The sequence below is a fragment of the Strigops habroptila genome, chromosome 9, assembly GCF_004027225.2.
Source record: "Strigops habroptila isolate Jane chromosome 9, bStrHab1.2.pri, whole genome shotgun sequence".
Lineage (NCBI taxonomy): Eukaryota > Metazoa > Chordata > Aves > Psittaciformes > Psittacidae > Strigops > Strigops habroptila.
Genome location: NC_044285.2, coordinates 8,478,164 through 8,499,966, shown reverse-complemented (window position 1 = coordinate 8,499,966; position 21,803 = coordinate 8,478,164). Strand labels below are relative to the sequence as shown.

The 21,803-nt window shown below is 47.1% G+C and overlaps 1 protein-coding gene across 3 annotated transcripts; it reads right to left on the bottom strand.

The window, feature by feature from the left end:
- Positions 1-781: 781 nt before the first annotated feature.
- On the bottom strand, positions 782-18,042 carry TICRR (TOPBP1 interacting checkpoint and replication regulator). Of its 3 annotated transcripts, none has more exons than XM_030497393.1 (22): positions 17,338-18,041; positions 16,533-16,803; positions 15,694-15,938; positions 15,226-15,469; positions 14,552-14,687; positions 13,686-13,828; positions 12,682-12,894; positions 11,933-12,081; positions 11,151-11,245; positions 10,697-10,790; positions 10,451-10,530; positions 9,894-10,136; positions 9,246-9,342; positions 8,897-8,969; positions 8,083-8,223; positions 7,496-7,586; positions 6,919-6,980; positions 6,088-6,243; positions 5,178-5,335; positions 2,707-4,987; positions 1,509-1,622; positions 784-1,243 (listed from the first exon to the last, which is right to left on the bottom strand). In XM_030497393.1, the coding sequence occupies exons 1-22, from the start codon at positions 17,974-17,976 to the stop codon at positions 1,128-1,130; spliced, it is 5,841 nt and encodes a 1,946-aa protein (XP_030353253.1). In that variant the 5' UTR covers positions 17,977-18,041; the 3' UTR covers positions 784-1,127. The 3 variants fall into 3 exon arrangements, with proteins under 3 accessions (XP_030353254.1, XP_030353253.1, XP_030353252.1); XM_030497392.1 differs by having other exon boundaries at positions 784-1,246; positions 17,338-17,976; XM_030497394.1 differs by lacking the exon at positions 1,509-1,622 and having other exon boundaries at positions 782-1,246; positions 17,338-18,042.
- Positions 18,043-21,803: the final 3,761 nt, after the last annotated feature.

Below are 21,803 nucleotides of genomic sequence, written 5' to 3'. Positions count from 1 at the left end.
AAATCCCATTCAATACCATCTAAGCCCCGCAAAGCCACTTAAACTTCTGCATGGCCTTGCCTGGTTTTAGGGTGACCTCACCCTATCTTCATAGCTCTCTGCTTCCTGTGCATCCACTAGACACAGTGAGGTGACTTCCCCTATATCCTGCCAGGCACAAACAGGTCACTATCCTAAGGGAAAGAAATCAGCCCCTCCAAGGCAAAATTTTAGCCCCTTTTAGGCCACATCTTGGCCACAGTCACAGCTCCTGCTGTCTTCGTGGGGTTAGACTGCAAGCACATCGCAGGCAATTGAGTCGCTGTTTAATCAGTGACACAGTTTAAGAGCAGTCTTTGAACTGCCATCTCCAGTTATTCCATCCAACTCTCAGCCTCTGGCTCACTGCAATGCACAGAGAAGGACAATGCAGCTCACCACCAGCACCAGCTCACCCAGCTGTGGCCAGGAGCACATACACCAAGCCTGGCATGATCTACAGTGAGGGAAAACTCAAACTTCTCCTCTTCCCTGTTCCCAGCTGTTATCTTTCCCCTCCTCTGTACTCTTGGCATTTGTCAAGTGTTTCTGAGCAATTTCCTCATTAATGCAGTTAATCTGCTTGTTATTTCCCCACTAAGCTCTCTGGAACTAACAGAGAGATCCAGCTAGTATCAGGACAAGATACAGAGCAGGAGCATGCAGCTTGTTTTGTACCCACTCACCACCAGCATCCTTCCTGCAGCCCCAATCCCACACCCATCACTTGGGCTAAAGACAGATTCCTGATCAAGTGACACAATGCAAATTCACATCAGTTTATTTCACAAGGAAGTTGTAGAGAAGTGACAATTCTCCCTCTTGAGCAGAATTGAGCCTTCACTGCAAAACTCAGCTACCACATGCAGAAATGCCAAAAAGACCAAGCTAGGCTTTGACTGGATGGAGAGATGCTGCAATTGAGGTAAAAAGTAATTCAAGCACACCACACTTCTGGAGTGGTCCTTATTTCCAGTCATATGCTTGCATCTAGTCTCCTACCAACACAAGACAGCTCCAGCCCAGCACCAAAGACAAGGTCCTTGTAACAAGGCACGTTATACAGCAGGGATAATGCAAAGTTTCCCATGCTGTTCTGGCTCCAAGCTTCAACTGAGCAGCTTTTTCCGTGAGTAAGTCCTGCTAAGGGGACGCTTCCTGGAAGCTGTGATGTGGAATGGAGACAGCTCCTGGTTGGCAGCAATTTGGAAAGCATCAGATTCCTCTTCTACAAAACAGAAAGAAGAAATTAAAGTTACAGTTTGCCAGAGTTCACTGGTGACTCCAAGAAATACCAACATGATACAAACAACAGTCAGCTGCAATGTCTACTAGGCTATTCTTTCTTCACTGCTACCTCCCTCCCCTCCCTTCCAAACTTCCCAGTTCATGCCAAGCTTCTTGGAAGCGTGCGAGATGGAGCCACTGAAATGACATTGTCATTTAGCTGCAGGCAGAGAGCACTGCCTCTCCTCTGGCATAGGGGTTACCTTGAACACGCTTCCTCTGAGACGGCGGTGTCTGTCCCTGGCACAGCAGTGGAGACTGGGTCAGTGCTAGCAGGCTGCTAGCAGAGAGCGCGCTCTTCACTGGTGGGGTTGAGCCTGGAGAAGCACAGTGAGGTGCTGCAGCAAACTGACAACTCAAGGGTGCTGTCAGGTAAGTCTCATGCGCAGCCTTAGCTCTACCTCAAAACCTCCACCAGCACAAGTGATACCCACTTTATCTGAAAGAAGATCTAGGCTGGCAGAGGGGGTTTCTGGCATGAAGAAAGGCAAACAGCAGCCTGGAATTAGCTCTTACAGGACAAAAGCCTTGAGGCTAAATACCACTCTCATTTCCTGTCCTGAACATGGACTAATATTGCTTTAACATCAGCCCATTTTTCTCAGTGATATCCACTGAATGAGTAGACACTGCCTCTATACAAACCTTTCCTTGTAAGAAAGGGGAAACAACACTAATGCTTCAGGGCATGCACTGACTATAGAACAACATCTGCTGTAGTCCCTTGTAAGTTTCATTTTAGAACAATGCTGGGTTAAGTATTTGAAATTCACAGCCCTTGCTCAGAGAGCTGAGACAGCCTGTTTCACCATGGTCAGCTGCATCATCTGTACCCACAGCAAAAGCAAAAGAGGTACCTTAAGCTTAAATACCAACTGATGCCACACAACTGCTAGCAAGGCAACCCTCTGTGACACCCACTTCCAATGGGCCTGCCACCACGGGCAGGTAGAACTGGAGCACCAATAAATATCAACATCCACAGGACTCACCGATCAAGGCTCCAGTCTATGCTGAAGCAGCCAAGCTTTAGACTTAAGAGAGCTTCAGTGCTGGATGCTGGGCAGAAACAGCTAGCAGCATCAACACAAACCCACATAAATTGCCAGCTGGATGCAATTGGGGTGTTCTCTCCCTAAGTTCTCAAAGTTTCCTTTTAATTCCTCCAGCCTCCTGCTCCTTTGTATTTCTCTGATCTGTCTCCCATCATTAATACTCCATCACATCCAGTCGGCCTCTACACATAATTAACTTCCATGTCATTTACAAGCCACTCTCCCCCTCCACCTTATTCTCCCTCACGTAGCCAGACAGAAAACAACTGTGCTCTTATTTTTGTCTACCCCACATTTTTAACCACCTCTGAATTTCAGTAGAGGGTCACTCATGCCACTGAATTACCTGACAAAAGGAAGACATCATCATCCCCTACGCAACTGTGCTGCTCAAGAGTCACGAGCGCACATGCTCCTGGTTTCTCAGGGAGTACAGAGTCCGTCCTTGGTTTGCTTGTGTTGCCATCACCTGAGGAAAAGCCAGCGAGATCCACATTGCAGCTATCAGTGCAAGATCTCTTGGCATCGTGATTCTCCTCTTTCTCTGGTGACAGATACATTAAGACCCGCTTCCGTGTTTTCAGGCCAAAAGTTGCCCTGGCAGGGTCCTCATCAGCCCTGCGTTCAGAGTCACCAGGAGATGCCAGGTCCTGGAGCCTGCAAACCCCTTCCACCTCAAATTCCTCAAGAGCATTTGTTCCTTTGCTGCTGCAGTGCTCCAAGATCTTCACCTCTCTGCCTGCTGACATCATTTTCCACTCATCAGCATTCTTCTCGCTTTGAGCACAGCTGACATTAGCAGTGCTGCCTGCTGCTCTCTTTCTCCGAGGCCAATCATTGATAGCATCAGGGGTAGTCTTCCCCTTCTGCTTTGGAGAAGGTGTCCAGGGAACTCCTGCTTCCAAGGGCGATGGGGAGGTGGTGTTAGAGGCACAGCTTGTTGGGGTGTACGACTGGCATATGTAGGTCTGTCCCGCACCTTTCCCAGGCGTGCTGTGGAAAGAGCGAAAGCAGGATGGTGAAACACAAGCAGCTGCTAGCTTTCCTGGGTGTTTGCTACACCAGGTCCCAGCCAGTTCACCAAAGGGGCTTTCTCCTCCCTTGGGTTTACTGGCACTTGCTTCAGGTTGAACTTCCAATGACGAGCATGAGCCGATTCTCTTGATGCGCAGTTTGGGCAGGCCTGAAGCTTGCATTTCAAGTTCAACTTCGTAGGTTGGTGGGCTAGCAGAAGGCAGCTTACAATGACCTTTAGGAGTGGAGAACTTGGCTAGAAGTTGAGGATTTCCCATCCGTGCTGCAGCCTCCCGCTGCCTCCTGTCTGCGGTGCAGCGCAAAGAATAGGCAGGAGGAGACTTTGGCATAGGAGGTGAAGTATTCAGGGCAAATCTGGAGTGTCTCTTAAGACTTGGAGCCTTCAGCTCCGTGTATTCTTTTGAGGTTCTTGGTTCCAAGTCATCACTCACTGTTTGGGAACCACTTAGGAAGGACTCACGGGTGTTTGCACTGGAGTTCCCCTCCTTAAACCACTGCTCACACTCTCTCTCAACATTCTGTGCATGTACCTGCTCTCCAGGAGGCGGCTTTGGAGACAGATTCTTCTCTAAGTTTTCAGAGTCCTGTCTTGGAGAAAACTTTTGGGACACTACCTCCATCTGTTTATTTGTCTCCAATAGAGGGGTATTTTCAGTAACTTGGAACTGACAAAGCTGAAGGCTTTCTACAGGAGAGTTACCACCACTCTCATGATAATTGTCCATATTTTCAGATGTTGCACATGCAACTGAAAGATTCTCTCCTCCAGAATTCAGTTCACATTTGGCCTGCTTGTCTGTGTGAAGCAGGGACCTCAGTGTAGTGCCAGTAATACCTGGAGATTTCTGAGAGTATGGTTTGGATGCACAGAATTCCCAGTCAGACTCCCTAGTCTCCACGTGGGAAGGAGAACATAGTATCACACTGTCCATGCAGCTTTCAGTGAGAGAACTGAAGGCAGGCTCTAACCTCACAGCGAGCTGGGCTATCTCTGTACTTGGTGGGCTGGTACATGATTCTGAACCTGGATCTTCAGGTTTTCTAGGAGTACTTTTAGTTGCTTGAGATAATGGATCTGACTGCACCTGAATTTCCTTTGGGAGGATTTGCCTCCGAGTACCAAGCGGAGATGCTGATTTTGAGAGGTATCTCAAGGAACGTCTTGGAGTTTGCAGTTCTGGAAAACATCTTTCCTGGATGGCAGTGGCGGGAGAAACAGCTGGATTTGAATCTGTCAGAGATAACAGTGAGGCACTGAGCCCTGAGAACCCTTCGTGTTGTGGTATTTGTAAGCCAGCCTCTTTGCAAGGAGGGGAAAGTCTTTCTGTTGAAGAACTGTCCTCAGAAGTTCCTTGCAGTAAGTGAACGCTCTTGCTTTCAGCTAATGCAGATGGTGACTTGACCTTTTGTACAAGATGAGAAAAGTACTTTCCCAGACACTTAACTGCAGTCTTCTTAGCAGCTGGGCTTTTGCCAGGACTCTTTTCCACCCTCTGTGGTGTCCTGTGAAGGATGCGAGGTGATCTCCTTGGTAGCTTACTGGCAGAATTCAGTGGCTTCTGGGCAAGTTTATGAGGTGTTTTTCTAGGAGTCTGCAGGGGACAAAAAAATATAGAATCAGGCTTGCTCTACTCCAGCAGTGTCATCTACCCCTCCTGATATTTACTTCAGGATCTAAAACAAAAACCATTTAGACTTAACAGAAACACTGAATTGAAGATATGTAGGTCTCACCGAGCATGAATAGAGAAAAGGGATAGAAAGAGAGGTAAGCATTTCTACCTGACAAGCAGCCAGCTCCTCTGAGTGTAAGGAATCTTTTCTTGTTCTCCTCCTTCCAGGTGAAGGATTTGCTGGAGGACTACATGTGTCAATGACAGCACCAAAGAAAAATCTCTTGGGAGTGTGGACAGGGGGGCCCTCCGAATGCTGCTTCATGCCTAAAAATTGGAACAGTACAATTCAACCAACACCAAGTAACCTGCCACAAACAATTGTCACAATCACCTCGGATGTATGGACAAATGATGTACAAAGGCTATAGCCCTGTACATGTTCTTTTCTAGTTCTTTTCTAGCCAAATGTTAAAGCTCCTCCAGAATTATTGTTATTTCTCAATATGAAATTAATGCCCACCTGTAGAAAGAGTGCTCTAATAGGAAAAAGCAGCACAAAGTAGCTCAGCTTCTTAATTCTATTTATAGCTTGTAGCTTAAAGTTCTGGTTCGTGACTAAGGATTCTAGTAAGTACAATATAAAGAACTAAATGTCACCATTTATAGCTGATAATCCTACTGAGAAAGCCAGCAAAGAACATCCCATCAGTCATTGCTTTATGCTACCAGAGTAGACTGAAAGAAAGCTTTAGGATTTCTGTCCCACATTTTACAGGGATTTCACTGCATTTGAGGAATGCAGACTGACAATCAGCAGGGTTTTGTTAGATGGGCCTGACTGGTTTCTTAAGTTGGCAGTGTATGCCCCATAGAAATAGCTGCCTCACCATCCTCCAAATTCAGATTGCCAATGGAAAAAGAAATTACTGGGGATTAATTTCTGTCTACAGAAGATATTACATGATAAATCTCAGCTTCTTGCAATCTCTTGCAGAGCCAAATCAAATCAAAATCAGAGCTATCCATGCCAGCTTTTCAGACCAGCAACACCAGCCTGCTCAAATCCCATTCGGTACCTTCCACATCCTGCAGTGTACAGCTCTCTTCTTCTTGTCCTTGATGGACTTGCTGTGAATTTTGGGAGCTGGGCTGTGTAGTGGAATAGAAAACCCCAGAGCAGGTCCTATTCAAAGACAGCTGTTTGATGCGTGGGCTTCTTCTCAACCCTGCTTCTGCAAAGGTAAGGAGATTGGAGATTGAGACTTCCGATTCCCTCAACAATGAGGACACCTTCAGGAACAGTTTGTAACTGAAAAGAACACGCTAAGAAGAAACTTCCACACAACCAAGTATCACATGCAGGGAGGCAAGCATGCAAAGAAAGATTCAGCTTTCTTGGAGATTTGGAATATGAACGCATACAAGTCTTTCAATCATAAGGCCTCCTCCTCTATGTCATGATTACTCTCATTCCTCGCTAGCAATTACATGGAAAGGAATGCTAGAAAAGCCATGTTCAAAGCAAGTTACATCCAGGTTAAACTATTAGTTAATTCTCCTTTCTCTTTTTACTAGTGATTTCATACTCCTGCTTGCTCAGCCATGCTGTTTTCTTCCTTCCTGGGGAAAAGAAACAGCAGTAGCCAACATAACAGTCACTCCACAGAGCCAAGTGGCTATCTGTTACAGTAGAAATCACAGCAGTGTTAGGGTCACAGCACAACATGTTGAAGACACATCAAGAAAAACCCTACATGTGCTGATTTGACAATAAGTACAGCAGCTCTGAATCTTGTTCACCCTCAAAGTCCTTCTTGTATTTTCCTTTAAAAGAGTCACTACCCTTTTCTTTAACTTACATATTACAACACAGCAAAGCCACCTATAATAAAAAAAACAGTGTTTACCATTTATGGCCTTCTCTGGAGATTCTTCTACAACACCAGTGTCACAGCCTGGATCAGAAGACCTTGAGAAACAGCAGACATTATGGACTTGGCATAATGTTCACATTTACAAAGCCAGAACTTACCGCACAGGCTGAAAAGCAGTACACTGTATTCTACAATGATGTATTGCTTTGTGGGCTACTCTAAGTGAGCAATTAGTAAGCACTTTGCCTCCTATTATCACAGGATTGAGTATGGGTAACTTAATAGCTGTATAGGTAACAGTACCACAAGGAAGCAAATGCTAAATTTCAGCCCGGAATCCACAAAATACAGCACAGGCCTTTTCTTCAGAAGTCCTCAAAACAGCAAGTGAGCCTAAACAGAAGTTAGCTGCAGGAACTAAAGCAGCCTGACTTACATGATGAGGCAAGCAGTATTTCTCCCCACTCAGACAACAGAACTTAGCCTCCACTAGCTCTCTTACTGCCTTAGGTGAAGATGACACTTCGACCACAAAGATCCCTGGTTCTTGTGCTCGCAGCCACTAATTATACATCCAATACTTGAAGAAATTCAGGAAGAGCTTACTCACCGGCCTTTGATCTGCTTCTGTAATAGCCTCCTGGAGACCTGCTTGTGTAGCGGTGTTTCTGCCACTCTTTTGGTCAACAGCTTGCGATGATCTAGAAATCAAGCAAGAGCTATAACATCACGCAATCATAAAGCAGTTAGGACAAATAAGTAGTTCTGTCTAGGCTTCAGTTTAAGAATGGCAGCCAATACAGAATCATTGTGCATCGCTCTCCCAGTACCCATAAGCTATTATTTGAGAGTCCAGTATCTCCACTTGCTTCCCACTCCCTCAGTATTATTAACAGTACTTTGTGTCAGACATAATTAACCTACTGAGATAACTTCCATTCTTCAGCTTCCATTCACAAATCCTTTTTCAACCAAGCATTTTGACATCAGTTCTGAGACATAGGAAACTCAGTAAAAAAATAGGTTTCGGTTTCAAAACCATCCTATTCACCCTCCAAACGCCACAGCAATGATCTAGAGTATTTTCTCCTTCATTAAAAACATGTCATAATTGTTTCATAGATCTGACGATGCAAGAAGAGGAATTTTAGGAAAAGCTCTTCCACAACGATCCTACACGTGCCAGTCATGTCCTACCTTTAGTGCCTTCATCAGTGCATTTGTATCTTAAGCCTTCCACAGCAGATACTGACTGGCTTCTAGGCATCTTTTTCATAGACCTTTTCGATGGTGAAAGTATCTCTTCATTGAAGAGGTTCCTCCTTACCTTTGTAACCTCTGTGACACATGAAAAAGCAAGAAATAATCAGATCAAAGGGGTAAAAACAGGGAAAAGAGGAAAAAGAAAAATCACAGAAAGATAATTTTGTCAGGCCACTAGAGATGGGAACAGAAAAACAAGTTTTTAGAGGCCAAAAAGCACTGGAAATTGTTTTTCTGCTACTGGAACACGTACTCCTCTGAATCCATCCTGGACTTCTCTTACTAAGTTGCATTGTTCCAGCAATAAGCAGATGCCATAGCAGGAAAAGCAGCCAGGCAGTGTCGCATATGGAGCAACACTAAGGAGCTACAAAATCTCCACTGAAGCACATGTTGGTTCAGAGAACACATGTGAGATTTAATTTTATTATTTTCCAGATAGAGATATCCTGTTTCCAGATAGAGGAGTTCACTCTTGTCCTCATTTTCTTTACAGGACAGAGAAGACTGAAATAACTGCAAGATCCAAAAGAAGAATGGAGAGGTTCTCTTTTCAGGATACATGTCTGAAGGTTTTGAGCGCACACAGAATACAGCCATTCTTTTTCCTCAAAGTTTTTGCAGAATTGAGCAAAACTTTGTCCATATTTCCAGCATGCTTCAGCATAATTCCATCATGACCAGAATTTACAGGAAGAACATGTGCTGAAGACGCACCTTTCCATGGCAAAGCTAGAAGTCAATATACCTTGCACAGCTTCTTTCTGCAACGAAGGCATCTGCTGGGGCTTCTCAGAGGCAAGGTAAGAACGCAAGCTCTCCTGAAACAAAAAAGCATAAGTTAGCTTCACTAGAATTACTAGAAGTGTAATGTAACATTTAATTATTAATATTAATAATATTCATTATTATTAAGCTCTGAACCACACTATCTCAATTCCTCCTCCAAAACAATTTTGATCTCTGTACAGCTGATACAGGACAACTTGCTAACTGGATGCAGGGCAAGTGTTTTTGCACTCAAGTGTCACTTCACAACATTGCTGCATCCCTGACAGAAGCTACCCACACACACAATCCTTTCGGAAAGGTTTTACCTTTCGGGTGGGAATCTTGGCTGTCTTGGGAATCTCAATTTGACGCAAGTTCTGTGGTGCTTCTGTCATGCTCCTGTGTCTGGCTAACACGTTTTTCCTTTAGAAAGTATATAAAGGTTAAGTTAAAATAAGATCAAAAGCACAGTTATCAACCTAATAACAACTTAGGGTTGACTCTAGAGATAGGAAGTCTTTACCTAAATTCAGACTCCAAATTGTACTTCACTTATGTTACAACACTGAAAGATGATTTGCAATTTAAATAGCTGTACCTAACGTTAAGCTTGGTATTAAAACTCATTACACCATTTGCTAAAATATACATAAGGTCCCCAACATCAACATCTACAGTGAACTGCAGTTTTAACAATACAGGGGTCACCTACTGCACTGTGGAACATCCTTTCATGGAAGATGCTCACAAACTAGTGCACATACAGAATCAATATTACACTTTCATATAGTCAACCATGGCAAGTTACAATGAAATTTGGGAGCCCTTAATATTTCTCTCAGGCCTGCAGAGCTATCAGCAGCTTGTCTCAACTTATTTATCCAGCAACAGAAACAAAGACGACCAAGCTGTGGTTTAGATAACTCCTCAGCCACAGCCCAGGCAGCAACAAGCTGCCTCCTATTTGGAATTACCTTCTCTTTTTGGCAGATCTGGTGCGCAGCTCCTCCAGCTGATCGCTCTCAGTGGGCAGACAAACAGCAGTGGGAGTTAAGGCAGATGATAAAGACAGTGGAAGGCCTGGAGATTTGCTATCCAGAGTCATGGAGTCATCACTGAAGAAGTCTGAAGGCAGAACAGATGCCAGCTTCGGGGGTATTTGTGTACCAAGACCATAGTAAATATCTCCAAGGGTCTTTGGCATAGAATTCATATACCTAGAGCATCAAAGAACACACATCAAATACAATCCCCCACAAAACTTTCAGTGTTTCAATCTTAATGCTTGAACTAAATCTTTGTTCTTAAAAGTCAATTAAAAAAAACCAACTGAAAATCAACTGTTTTTTTCATTAGTTCACTTATCAGCTATTTTTTCTTTAATCAAGATAAGCACAACAAACAGAACATGTCTGAACTGTTGACAAGATGCAGTAAATCAAAGCTGCAGATTGCTGTTTACCCAAAGAACATATCCAACCAAAACCATAACCCCAGTAACAAGTACTTAAAGTCATGCTGAAGAACTTACAATTCTAATATTTCCTCTAGAAACCTGGTAAGATACCCCGAGTCTTCAGTCAGACACAAAATGCGCAGCATATCTGTCATCTGGAAGAGAAAGTCAAGTGGGAAAATGGATTAAGTTGGGACAGTTGCAACACCAAACTTTTTGAGCAATATTAAGCGCTACAGTAAAATCAAGGAAAAGCTCCAGGTTCCAGGTCTGCATTCCTAGTGCCATCCAGAAACACAACCTGGTCTATAATTTACTTGCCTCTTCTAACAACTGCTCCATTTCGTCTGTGTTGCTTTGCAGTGAAGAGCACTGAAGACATAACTCGAGGCGTAAAAACACCTGAAGTCGGCACCTAAGAAAAAACCAGATATCATTCCCTGCCTTTTTTCTGGGGGAAACAGCATAATTACTGCAAAAGTTATGCTCAAGAAAGCAGTGGAAAGGAAAGTGGCTCCTTTTGATAGCATAATTTGGTTAGCATTTCATTTTGGTGGCAGGGGAGATGCCTCATTTCAGATATAGGCTGCAATACTTATCACACAGCATATGTGTATCCGAATTTAATGAGGTGTTTTTACTGTGACCAGGGATTCTCCTTGGAATATTTAGCCCATCTAAATACTTTTCCACTTGCACAAAAAAAGCCACCATTAAAAATTGCTAACCAACTCCACAGTATCCCAGCAGTTGAAGTAAATAGAGCATCTCATACTCTCTGACTTTGGTCTCCTTCTGTGAGCCATGCTGTTGTCTGAGCACTTTGCTGGTCTTCAGGAGATGGTTTCTGACTCTTTCCACACAAGCCACCTGCAGAGATACATAATTACAGCAAAAACTTTAAGTCAGTTCCTTGTCTTTTGGGAGTAGCTTCATTTTTAACTTCTCCTTCAAGGAAAGGGATTCTTTTTCCTTCAGCAACAAAGTCACAACGACATGAGACATAGAACTACTTCTAACTGGAAATCAGAGGTCACTTGCTTGCAGCTTCAGGCCTTCAGTAACTATGGATTTGGCTTTCACAGTATTTTTTTTCAATTCTTCACAAGTTTACTAATTTTTCAGTGAGTTATTGTAAGTCTATAAATAGTGTTAAAGATTGTAAGAAATACCTTGAACCATTTCTCTTGCCTGGAGAAGTAACAGGCCTAGATTTGCCACAGGAAGCAAAACTGGAAGATGCACTTTTTTAAAGTATAGTTTGCAAGAATGTGTGGGTTTTTAATACTGTTTCTGCACAAGTGAAATCAGAATTCAAAATGAGGTCAACATAAAGGAAAGATATCTGTTGAAATCTATAGCAAACGTGTAAGCCAGTAACTGAACTGGATTTTCCCACATTCTTTACAGTTACTGAGTTGCACAGATAGTAGTTAGTAGTGGTTTTGATTACGTGCAACTGTGCATAGGAACTTCAGGTAACATGAAGGAAAAGTAGCCTGAAATAGTAAAAACTTTAATTACCAGATCAATAACAACCCATATGCATTTACCTACCTCTTTCTCTTTGGCATCTTGTATTTTCAAGAACCTTTTAATGGCCATGATCATATTCTGGGCACACACAGACGAAAGAACCCCCTCAGCAACAGCCTTCTGGTAGCTTGCAATTAAATGGGACTGCAGTTCCTCCTCAGTTTTGAAGTCTGCAAGGAAATGGTCAAAGTTAATTCAAATCCTCTCCACCACCCTTTACCTTACTGATGAAATACTCATTCCAGCTGAGGAGGGGAACACAGGAGGTCACCAAAAAGATTTTCTCCAGCAAAGATGCATCCAGACCACAGAACACCAATAGAAACAGTCCCAGGTTCAGACCCATGACAAATGGCAAGCTCAGCTCCAAGTAGATCGGCAAGCTTTTGGGCTACTGCAGCAGTCAAGAAATGCCCTTTATTTCTGCATAATGATTAAACAGGACATTTCCAGTTACACCTTGATGGGTGCTTCCCTCTACTTCTTTTGGTTAACAATAAAAAGCAAGAAGATAGTTCCTTATTGCTTTTTTCAGATGGAGACAAGGCAGGAAACTAACCCCAGGAGTAGTTGTAACACCAGGATGTAAACATTCATAGAAACTAACCGGGAGAAGGGTGGAACCACTCTGTGCCAAGCTGAAGATACAGAAACCCAAACACTGATCTGCTCCCTAGCGCCTTATAGTTCATTATTATTCTTCTCTCTCCCTTCCACAAAAATCCCATATGACCTCCTACAAATGTGAGGACTGATAATTCGACACACACCTACTGATATTTTGAGTGCCTTTTCCTTTTCTTCCACCTTCTCATTCAATTTTTTTGCTGAAAGCTTCCATGGAACCTTCTCATTCACTGTTGGTGGCTCACCATCAGGTTGAAGCTTTTGAGCTTTTACATTTAGTCTTGCTACATTGAGCATCTGCAGGGATCTGGACATGGTCTTCATCTTCTGCCTGACTGGAGTTGGGGGAACCCCACCTGCAACACCACAGAAAGGGAGTTCTACTGTCACACACACTGGAGCAGGATCTCCACCCAAGGTAGACCATAACACAGAATTCAGTGTTACTGTCATAGAATCAACTAGGTTGGAAAAGACTTTTAAGATCATCAAGTCCAACCGTTACCCCAGGACTGCCAAGTCAAGTGAGATGAGTAATCTTCTAGTGGAAAACATGGCCCAGAGGGGTTGTACTTCTCCATTACACAAGTGTATAGGCAGCATAGCAGGCAGCTGCTTCTCTAAGTAAAATACAGGTGAAAACTTGTTCCGCACAAGAACTCATATAAGTTACATGTAGGAAAGCAATCTCACATCACAGAAATAGCCAACAGGGCAAGACTTGGGAACACATCAGCTTAGAGTATAATCAACTGTGGCTAATGTACTGAAATGCAACAATTAAACTCTCTTCTAGAAATGTTTTATTTCTCCAAATTAGAACAAAGTTGAGAGGTTGCAATATTTACTAGTAGTTGGAGCAGTCCCTATGTCAACAAATAGTGAAACTGCACAGCTCTGCATCTGCTTTGGAACAGCTTTGTCAGTCACTGAGCAGCCTTGAATCAGAGCATTTGGGTTGTTATTAAAGGACAATCTTAATATTTATATGTAAATATTGCTGTCTCCAAATTAAAAAAGAAAATCTGAAGCATGCCACAACTCAGCAAAAGACAGCTCTCCGGGGTTCCTGTATTAAAAGGCTTGCTGAGAAGTCTTCATCATCTTTAACTGACAACAGGCACATGTAATGCCACAGTATACATACGTCTTTTTTTGCTATTTCCTGGTCCAGCTGCAGCAGATGTTTCACTGGATTTTCTCTGGTACAGCTCAGATAGACTTTCTGAGAGTTCCACTTCAGACTGGTCCACATCATCCTTCCTGCCGTCACAAGGAACCTGCAGGAGCCTATATAAAAGACCCATTCAACAGAGTTATCAAAAAAGAAGGGGGTGGGAGGCTTATCCCTTGTTCCCAGTGGACAGGAATCACGTTCTTCTAGGTACCAGTAACACATACTAGTACACTACCAATGCCTACTCCCCAAAACTCTTCAGACACAAGAACCCCACACCACCCACTGAGAAGGGTCACACAAAGTTGGAAACAAGCATTACAAGAGTAGCCCAATGTACAGTGGATATGCCACTGACCCATGCCACAAAACTACACAAGCAGCTTTGTGCTACCTAATCTATCCTGCATTAGGCTTTTGTTAATGTTCCATTCAACAAGCTCTCTGAAGAAAGCAGGATTATTCATTCCCACTAGATACCAACTATGATAACATATTCAGTAGTTGTGAGTTGTTGCAGTGAATCTTATAGCATAAGAAGAGCTGAAGCCTGACATTTCCCCAAGTACCTTAGGTCATTTTAAGTTGCCTATATCACTCCTGAAACTGTCAAAATCTTAACCCACTCAAAGTACTACCAAAATATCCTGTTCCCAGTTCCTTTTGTCCATATACCAAGATATAATGAAGCAAAAGCACACAGTAAACTGAGTACAGAAATAAAAGTACTTAGAGGAGCATTCAATTCCAGAATTCTGAGCAACACTACAACCATACCACTTATCAGGAAGCAGGAATCCTTGATTATTACTCAGAGAGATGTTTCAGAAACATACCTGAATGACTCCATCAGATCTGAGCTCGCTCCACAAGCATTCGACACAGGATACCATGCTTCAAGCACTGAAGGATGCCAGCCCCCTGTATGGGACAGTTCCCTTTGGACCCACTCTGGCACAGGAGCTTCTTCTTCTGTGAGCAGACACACACACACACAGAAAATTATTAGAAACAACTAAATGAAGTGGCAGAAGGCCCCTGCCTTCACAGACGCTCTAAAGCAGAGGTTTCCAAACCTCCAGTCCTGGAGGGGCAATTTAATGGCCAATACATCAGGTGGGGAGACTGATAAGAAGATTCACTCTAACACAAAACAGTTGAGCTAAAAGCAACCTCCCTGCTTCTACACAAAGGCTCTGCTGGCCAGGGATGGCTTGTAATTCATTTCAGGAAATCTCATTCAAACAACTCATGCCCAGGCACAAGCAGCTGCATTTTATCTACAAGCTAATAGAAATTACTGCTCTGTCAATAAAACAGGAAGATACATCACTGCAGATTCCTGCATCATATCAGAAGGTGTGAGCCACAGAGGACAAAGCAAAATAAACAAGCCCCAAAGAAGTGAGAGACTCCTCACAAAGCAAATCATTAGCTTTAGATCCTTCCACTCCAAATCAGACCTAGAGATGATCAAAAGATGGTGAGTGTTGCACTTCCTGACACTTACCCATCCTGGCCAGAGAATCGTCCACCACTGTGTCAATTTTACTCAACACACTATTTACAATATCTGGGAGGTGCAGAGCATGGTCCTGGGAAGTGTTCTCCACTACAGCTCCTTCAAGGTTGCGGCGCTGAGCTTCAGCAGCCTTCTCGCTACCAAGTACAGTCAGAACTGCAGTGCTCTCAGACAGTGGGGACAAAACAGCAGTGCAGGAGCACCAACTTGTGGACAGAGATACCTCAGCAACCTACATTAAAAGAGAGAGGAAAAGTTTACATTACCTAGAAATAGAGGCTTGAGGGGTACAGATACTTTACAAACAGGTTATAGACTTAGATGATCTCCTAAAGAATGTTCTGAATTTAGCTCTGAATGAGCAATGTGCAATGTCACAACATCATACACTGCCACCCTTTTTGTTACAGCTCACTTCAGAATAGGTGTTAGTTTAAGGCAAAGAGAAAGAGTTACCATGTGCAGTTCTTCAGTCACTAAAGCCCTTAAGAGCTGCTGAAACAGTGACCTCTTACACTCTGCCTGCTCAGCCTGTGATCCTGGGTGCAGTATCCAGCTCTCTGTGAGGAAGTGCCCAGCCTGTGCCAAGCTCCAGCCCGACAAGCTGCCTTTCAGGAAGATATTGACTGGACAATGCAGTTGCCTTTGGCTCATGGCAAGAGGTTCCAGGATCACAGGACAGCTTTCCTGCTTCTTTCCTCCTGGATAAGACAAGCAAAGGATAAGATAAAGCAAAAGTCCTAAAACAAGTAAAAAAAAGGTTTTCATCGAGGTGAAAAGCATTCCAATGCAAAAAAACCTCAAGTTCCAAGGTTAAACAGGGAATAGCTCTCCAGTAAGTGACTGCAGAGCTGACCTCCTCCCCAGGCTCTCAAGAAGCTGAGTGCACCAAGGGACCACTAACGAAAGAGTCAATGCACACCACATGCTGCTCTGAAGCTAAGCTTTCTTCTGAAGGGGCTTTTTATTTGTATTCTTAGTTTAGCTAAATTGAAGCTGAGGCAAAGCATGTATAAAAAGCATATATACACCTATATAAGGTGGAACTAGCAAAGGGTTCTTCATACATCCAAGACTTATGGAAGCATGGAAAACCAAAGAGACTAAATCAGAAATGTGGGCTAATAGCTCTCATATCAGAGGAACTAGAGGCCATGCAGGACTTTCGCGTTAAACTCAGACTCTTAAATATCTGAAGTTACTTCTACGCCTCCTATTCCAAGGGAAGCTGCTCCAACGCACTGCCTGGCACATCACAGTTATTACTATGACACTTGTATGAGTTTTCTTATTACCTGGCATGCTGAGAAACAATGTTCCTTCTTGCTGAGGGAAAACTGCTTCCCTCAGCAGAGGGAAAGCGGGCTTCAAGAACAAGCAGTTCAAAGTCGCATCCAGCGGCAGCAGCGTGGTCCAAGGGACGCTCTGAGGCACTGGGGAACTGGAGTCAAAGTTGTGTGGACTCAAAAAATGCACCAAGGTGTCAGCTGGCAAAATGGTTCCTCCGGTCTGAGAGATCAGATCCAACATCATCCAGTATCCAACGTGATCTGGGGATTCCATCACCTGAAATCAAGGAACAGAGAGGTTTCCAGTTAGTGTTGGCAGAGAGAGAACATTCACAAACAAATCAAGATTGATGCAGAAATCAACTGCCGTATGAAATGGCTACAGAGCATCTAAACCCAGTGCTTCCCAAGTGGGTTTATGGGCTTTATCAGCCTCCATAGGAACACAATAGAGAAAATACCATTCCCAGTGGATTAAGAGCTGCCAGTACTTTCAAGATGGGGTTCGGGTTCAGGTCCAGACACCTGAACTCTCAGACTGCTCATCTGACTGGAATAGCTGCAGCTCCCACCTAACTCAAAGCCCAAAACACCCCGATGACCCCTGCCCAGTCACTCAGCTGTATCCCACCTCCACCATCAGTGGGTGACACCATCCGCCTGCAGCCTCCTGCTGGCCACGATCCTGCGCTAGTGATCAACACCTTTCCCTACCGCTGCATCCCACTGTTCTCCCTTCTTATCCGGGAGGCAGCGCAGGAGACAGCCCCCCGGCGCTCCCGGCTGGAGCGGTGCGGTGCCAGCGCGTTACCTGCGCGCCCTCCGCGGTGTCCACCCAGAAGAGCGCGATCCTCTGCTCCGCGATCAGCTCCTGCACGCTCCTGGGCAGCAGCTTCTCCGCCAGCTCCTGCGCCGCGGGGGGGTCCGCAGGGGAGGCCACGGCGTCGCTCCCCGACACGAACCGCCGCAGGTCCCTCCGCGAGCGGGGACAGGGGGAGAAGAGGAAGACGGCGTTCACAAAGCCCTCGGGGGGCTCCGCGGCGGCCGGCCCCGTCCTGCGGCTCCTGCGCAGGGGCTTGGTGGGGGACGCGATCTCCGGCCGGTCCCATTGGAAGTCGAGGAGCGTCTCCTTGAGGCCGTGGTGGGTGAGCGCGGCGCGGGACGCCGGCCCGGGCAGGACGGCGCCGGGTCCCCGCGTTCCGAACCGCTCGGCCAGCTCCTCCTCGAAGCGGACCCAAGCGCGGGGACCGGGCGGGCGGAACCCGCCTCCCCGCGAGGCCCCGCCGCGCCCGCCGAGCGAGTCGAAGAACCTGAACGCCCAGCGGAGGCGCGGGAGCCCGAACCGGCAGCACAGCTGCGTCAGGAGGCGCAGCGCGCCGCGCTGCAGCCGCGCCCGCCGGCCCGGGCTGGCCGTGTCCAGCAGGAACACCACGCTGTGCGAGCACGACATGGCGGGGCCCGGCTCCGCTCGGCTCAGCCCATCACGTCGCGGCCGCCATAGCCCCGGTACAACCGCAGCCGCCCCGGCCCGCTCGCCGCGCTCCTCGCTCCCTATTGGCCCGCGGCCGCGGCAGGGATGTGACGCGCCTGCGCGGTGGGGAGCGCGCGTTGGCGCCCACCCGGGGCTGTTCAAGCGTTGCTCTCCGTCGATTGGCTGCCGCTGCATGCGTGGGACGGTTAAGGGACAAACGCGGCATTTCGATTGGAGGAGGGGGTCGTGACGACACGGGAGGGCGGGGCCAACGCGCGATGAGAGCAGGTTTAAATTTTAAAGGCGGCGGGGCGCGCCTGGAGGTGACGTCATTGTCTTGCTCGTCTCTCATTGGTCGTAAAGGCGGTGACGTCACGATGATGTTGCCGCCGTGAAAGCTCTGAGCTGGGCTCGGTTGCAGGCCAGTCCAGTTCAGCCCAGTTTAGCCCAGTCAAAGCCAGCCCAGTTCAGTCGAGCCCAGTCCAGTTCAGCCCAGTTCAGTTCAGCCCCATCCAGCCCAGTTTAGCCCAGTCCAGTTTAGCCCAGTCAAGGCCAGCCCAGTCCCGTTCAGCCCAGTCCAGCATAGCCTGGGCCTGGCCTGAGCTGGGCTGGACTGAGCTGAGCTGGGCTGGACTGGGCTAAACAGGGCTGAGCTGGGCTGGGATGAGCTGCTCCAGCTCAGCCCCACCCAGCCCAGCTCAACCCAGTCCAGTTCAGCCCAGTCCAGCCCAATCCACCCCCTATGGGTGCAAAGGCAGCAGGTGCGTGGCCTGGACATGGGCTCATGTCTGGGGGGGTGAGGATGAAGTCCCTGGGTTGTCGTTGACCCCCTTGCCCTGGCAGGCCCTGGCACCCCGCTTACCCCAGAGGTGGCAGCAGTGTGCATGGATCTCACCCGGTAACCGGGAGGAGGAAGAGGACACCCTGCAGACCAGAGCCACCCGGATGTCCGCAGCTCCCTTCTCTGCAGAGCCTGAATGCCCCAGCCCAAACCAGTGTCACCAGCAGCAGCCGTATTTATAAAGCAACAAAGAGAAGCAGGAGCAAAGCACCATTCGCTGCGCTGCTGAACACAGGGTGTAATGAGCTGGAGCCAGGAGCTGACCCGCTCGGCTGCACACCCGGAGCAAGGGAAGGGCACCAGGGCTGCCCGGCTGCAAGGGCAGTGGGCATCCTGTGGGATGGGGGCTCCTCCTCCTGCCTGGGGGTTGCCTTTAACCCCGTGAGACATCCCATGTGTGTCAGTGCATCACTCCCTTGTTGAAGCTCTCAAGAGGAGCATCCCACCATGCTCCCGCTTGCATTGCCCAGCCGCTGGCGCCCGTCCCAGCAGCCTGCTGAGGACACTTAGCAGAGTGTGACCAAAACCTGCCTTATCACACTCCATGGGACCACAAACAAACTGGGGGCAAGGGGGAGTTCCCCAGCAAAGCCTGGCCGCTCCTGACGTGGGAACTGCCGCCGGCTGCTCAAGCTCCTGCTCCGTTCTTGCTCTCAAAGGCCATCCAGCTCTCAGGAAAGCCATCAGAGATGTTGGCTGAGCTCCGGTGACCCGCCTGTTTCCTGGTGTGACACTTGGAGTTGCTCGCACCTCGGCTGGCAGCTCGCCCTCCCTGCACGCTGCCCAAGGACACTGACTTCTCCTCTCTCACACACAGCCCTTGGCTTCTTTCTGGACAATCATTTACTTGCTGATAAATGGAGTTTCTTGGAAGGAAGGAAAGGGCACAAGAAACATCATTTGTAAACGGGGCTCACATTTGGTTGGCATTTTGGTCCAGATGGGATTCATTTTTGTTAAACTTAGAAAAAGTCTTGCTTTATTTTGACTGGTGAGGGCTGAAAAAAGGCCTGAGAAAACCCAGACCTAAATGAACTTGTGATCTCCCCCCATCCCATCACTCTGTCCCACCTCGGGGGGAAGTTTGTTTGCCATTGTGCTGAGGCAGCCAAAAAAGGTTTGGGTTTGGATTAACTCAAATGCTTCACTTTTGGGATATTCCTCAAGGACCTGCACAAGCAGTGAGTCACCTTTGATGCCGGTAGCTTCTGCCCCGCAGCGAGCTAGGCAAGCCAGTGTGAGTTCTGGGGTAGATGCAGCCAGGAGCAAGGATCACTGCCCACTGTATGTGGGCATGTCTGTTCCCTGGTACTGCCTGGTTTTACCTGGTTCTCCTCATTCCAGTGAATCCTTGGAGCTGCCAGGAGATAAAGAAGGGAAAGGTGAGGGTAAGCAGGCAGGCACTGTTGGGACAGTTCACAGTGACCCAAAGAGCCCCCATTCTCTCCTCTCTAGGGTGAAGCTGCCCCGAGGCCTCCAGACAAGAGGAAGAGATTTCTGTGTGCTTTTAGATTTTGGTTTTTACGTCTGTCAAACAGTTTTAGTGCTCATAAAAGTGAGAAACTTGGAAAGACCCAGCTGGGACCAGTCCTGTACCTACCAAGATCTAGTACCACATCTCCAGAGCAGAAGGGCAAACATACCTGCCCCTATTCCCCCAATAGGTTTTTGGGGAGACCTTGCCCCTCCTATGGGTGCTGGACATGATGGTCTAAATTCAGTGTTGGAGCAGGTATTTGTGACTGGGCCACCCTGAAATCTGCCCCATGCATCCCACCAGGCAGTTAGGAACCTTGCAGGATGGATGCAAAGGACTTGATCTAACCCAGTGTAGGAAGCGCTGTGCCAGTATCGCTGCAGGCACCCGAGCTGGCATGGCCCTGTCAGCCTTTCCAGTGTTACCCTGGCCCTGCAAAGGAGCTTAGAGAGAAGCTGCTCCTTTAATGGGCTCTCACAGCACGGGCGGGCAGTGGAACATGCCAGCTTGGACGGGACTGCAGTGCTGAAGTGCTGATCTGCACGTCGATAAGGAGGGGCAGCATGAGGCAGTGCAGCAAGGTGAGACTATCAAGCCAGGGGAAAGCCACTAACCTTTGTCTTTGGCCTCCAGGCACAGGGGAGAGGGGCTGGGGACAGCAGGTGGGACAGAGCTGCTGCCTCTTGGGCTCTGCAAGGGCTTCACAAGCTGCTTTTCTGGGGACACCGTCGGTTCAGTGAGGCCACGGATTAGAGAAGCTCTGCAGTTTGGTTCCTTCTGCTAAAGAAGAATCACAAAGTACAACTGCTGGTGGCTACGCTACCTTACCAACATCCCTTCTGTTATAAAATGCTCCTTTGTGCCTCTGTCTTTCCTTTCTCAAGGCGTCTAAGAACTGCTCCAGGGTAGGGCTGAAGACTGGTCCTACCACATAGGTGGCAGGAGAATACGCAACTATCAACAGCGCTTCTGGCAATTAAGGCTCAGGTATTGTTTAGGGATTTCAGCTTCTTTCCAGCTGAAGATCTCTTCTTTCCTGGTGCGAACACCTGAGACCGACCTGCAGAAACCACGTGTAATGAGAGACCCAAAACCACCCTGGTTGGGCCCTGAGCAGTGCTGCTGAAGGAGTGCCCGTCCTCGGGACAACAGCAACATCCACTTGCTTTATGAGTCCTCACCAAGTGACCGCAGTCACATGGAGCTCTGCTCATGCAGGGGCTAGGCAGATGGGGTTCTCTTTTCCTCAGCCACCCCATAGGCAGGAAGAGAGGGGTGCTGGTCTGGACCCTTGCTAGGAGAAGCACAGCACTGGTCTGCAGCCCTGACCTCCCAGTGCTCTCCTGATGCTCTGCCATGGTCTGCTGTTCACTTGCTGTCTTCCTGCTGACGCTCCATAGTGTGTGTCTGGATCACTACCTCATTCCCCTGCCACACAGAACTGCTCCTGAGCTGCATCTCCCCAGCTCTTCCCGATGCTGCCTATGT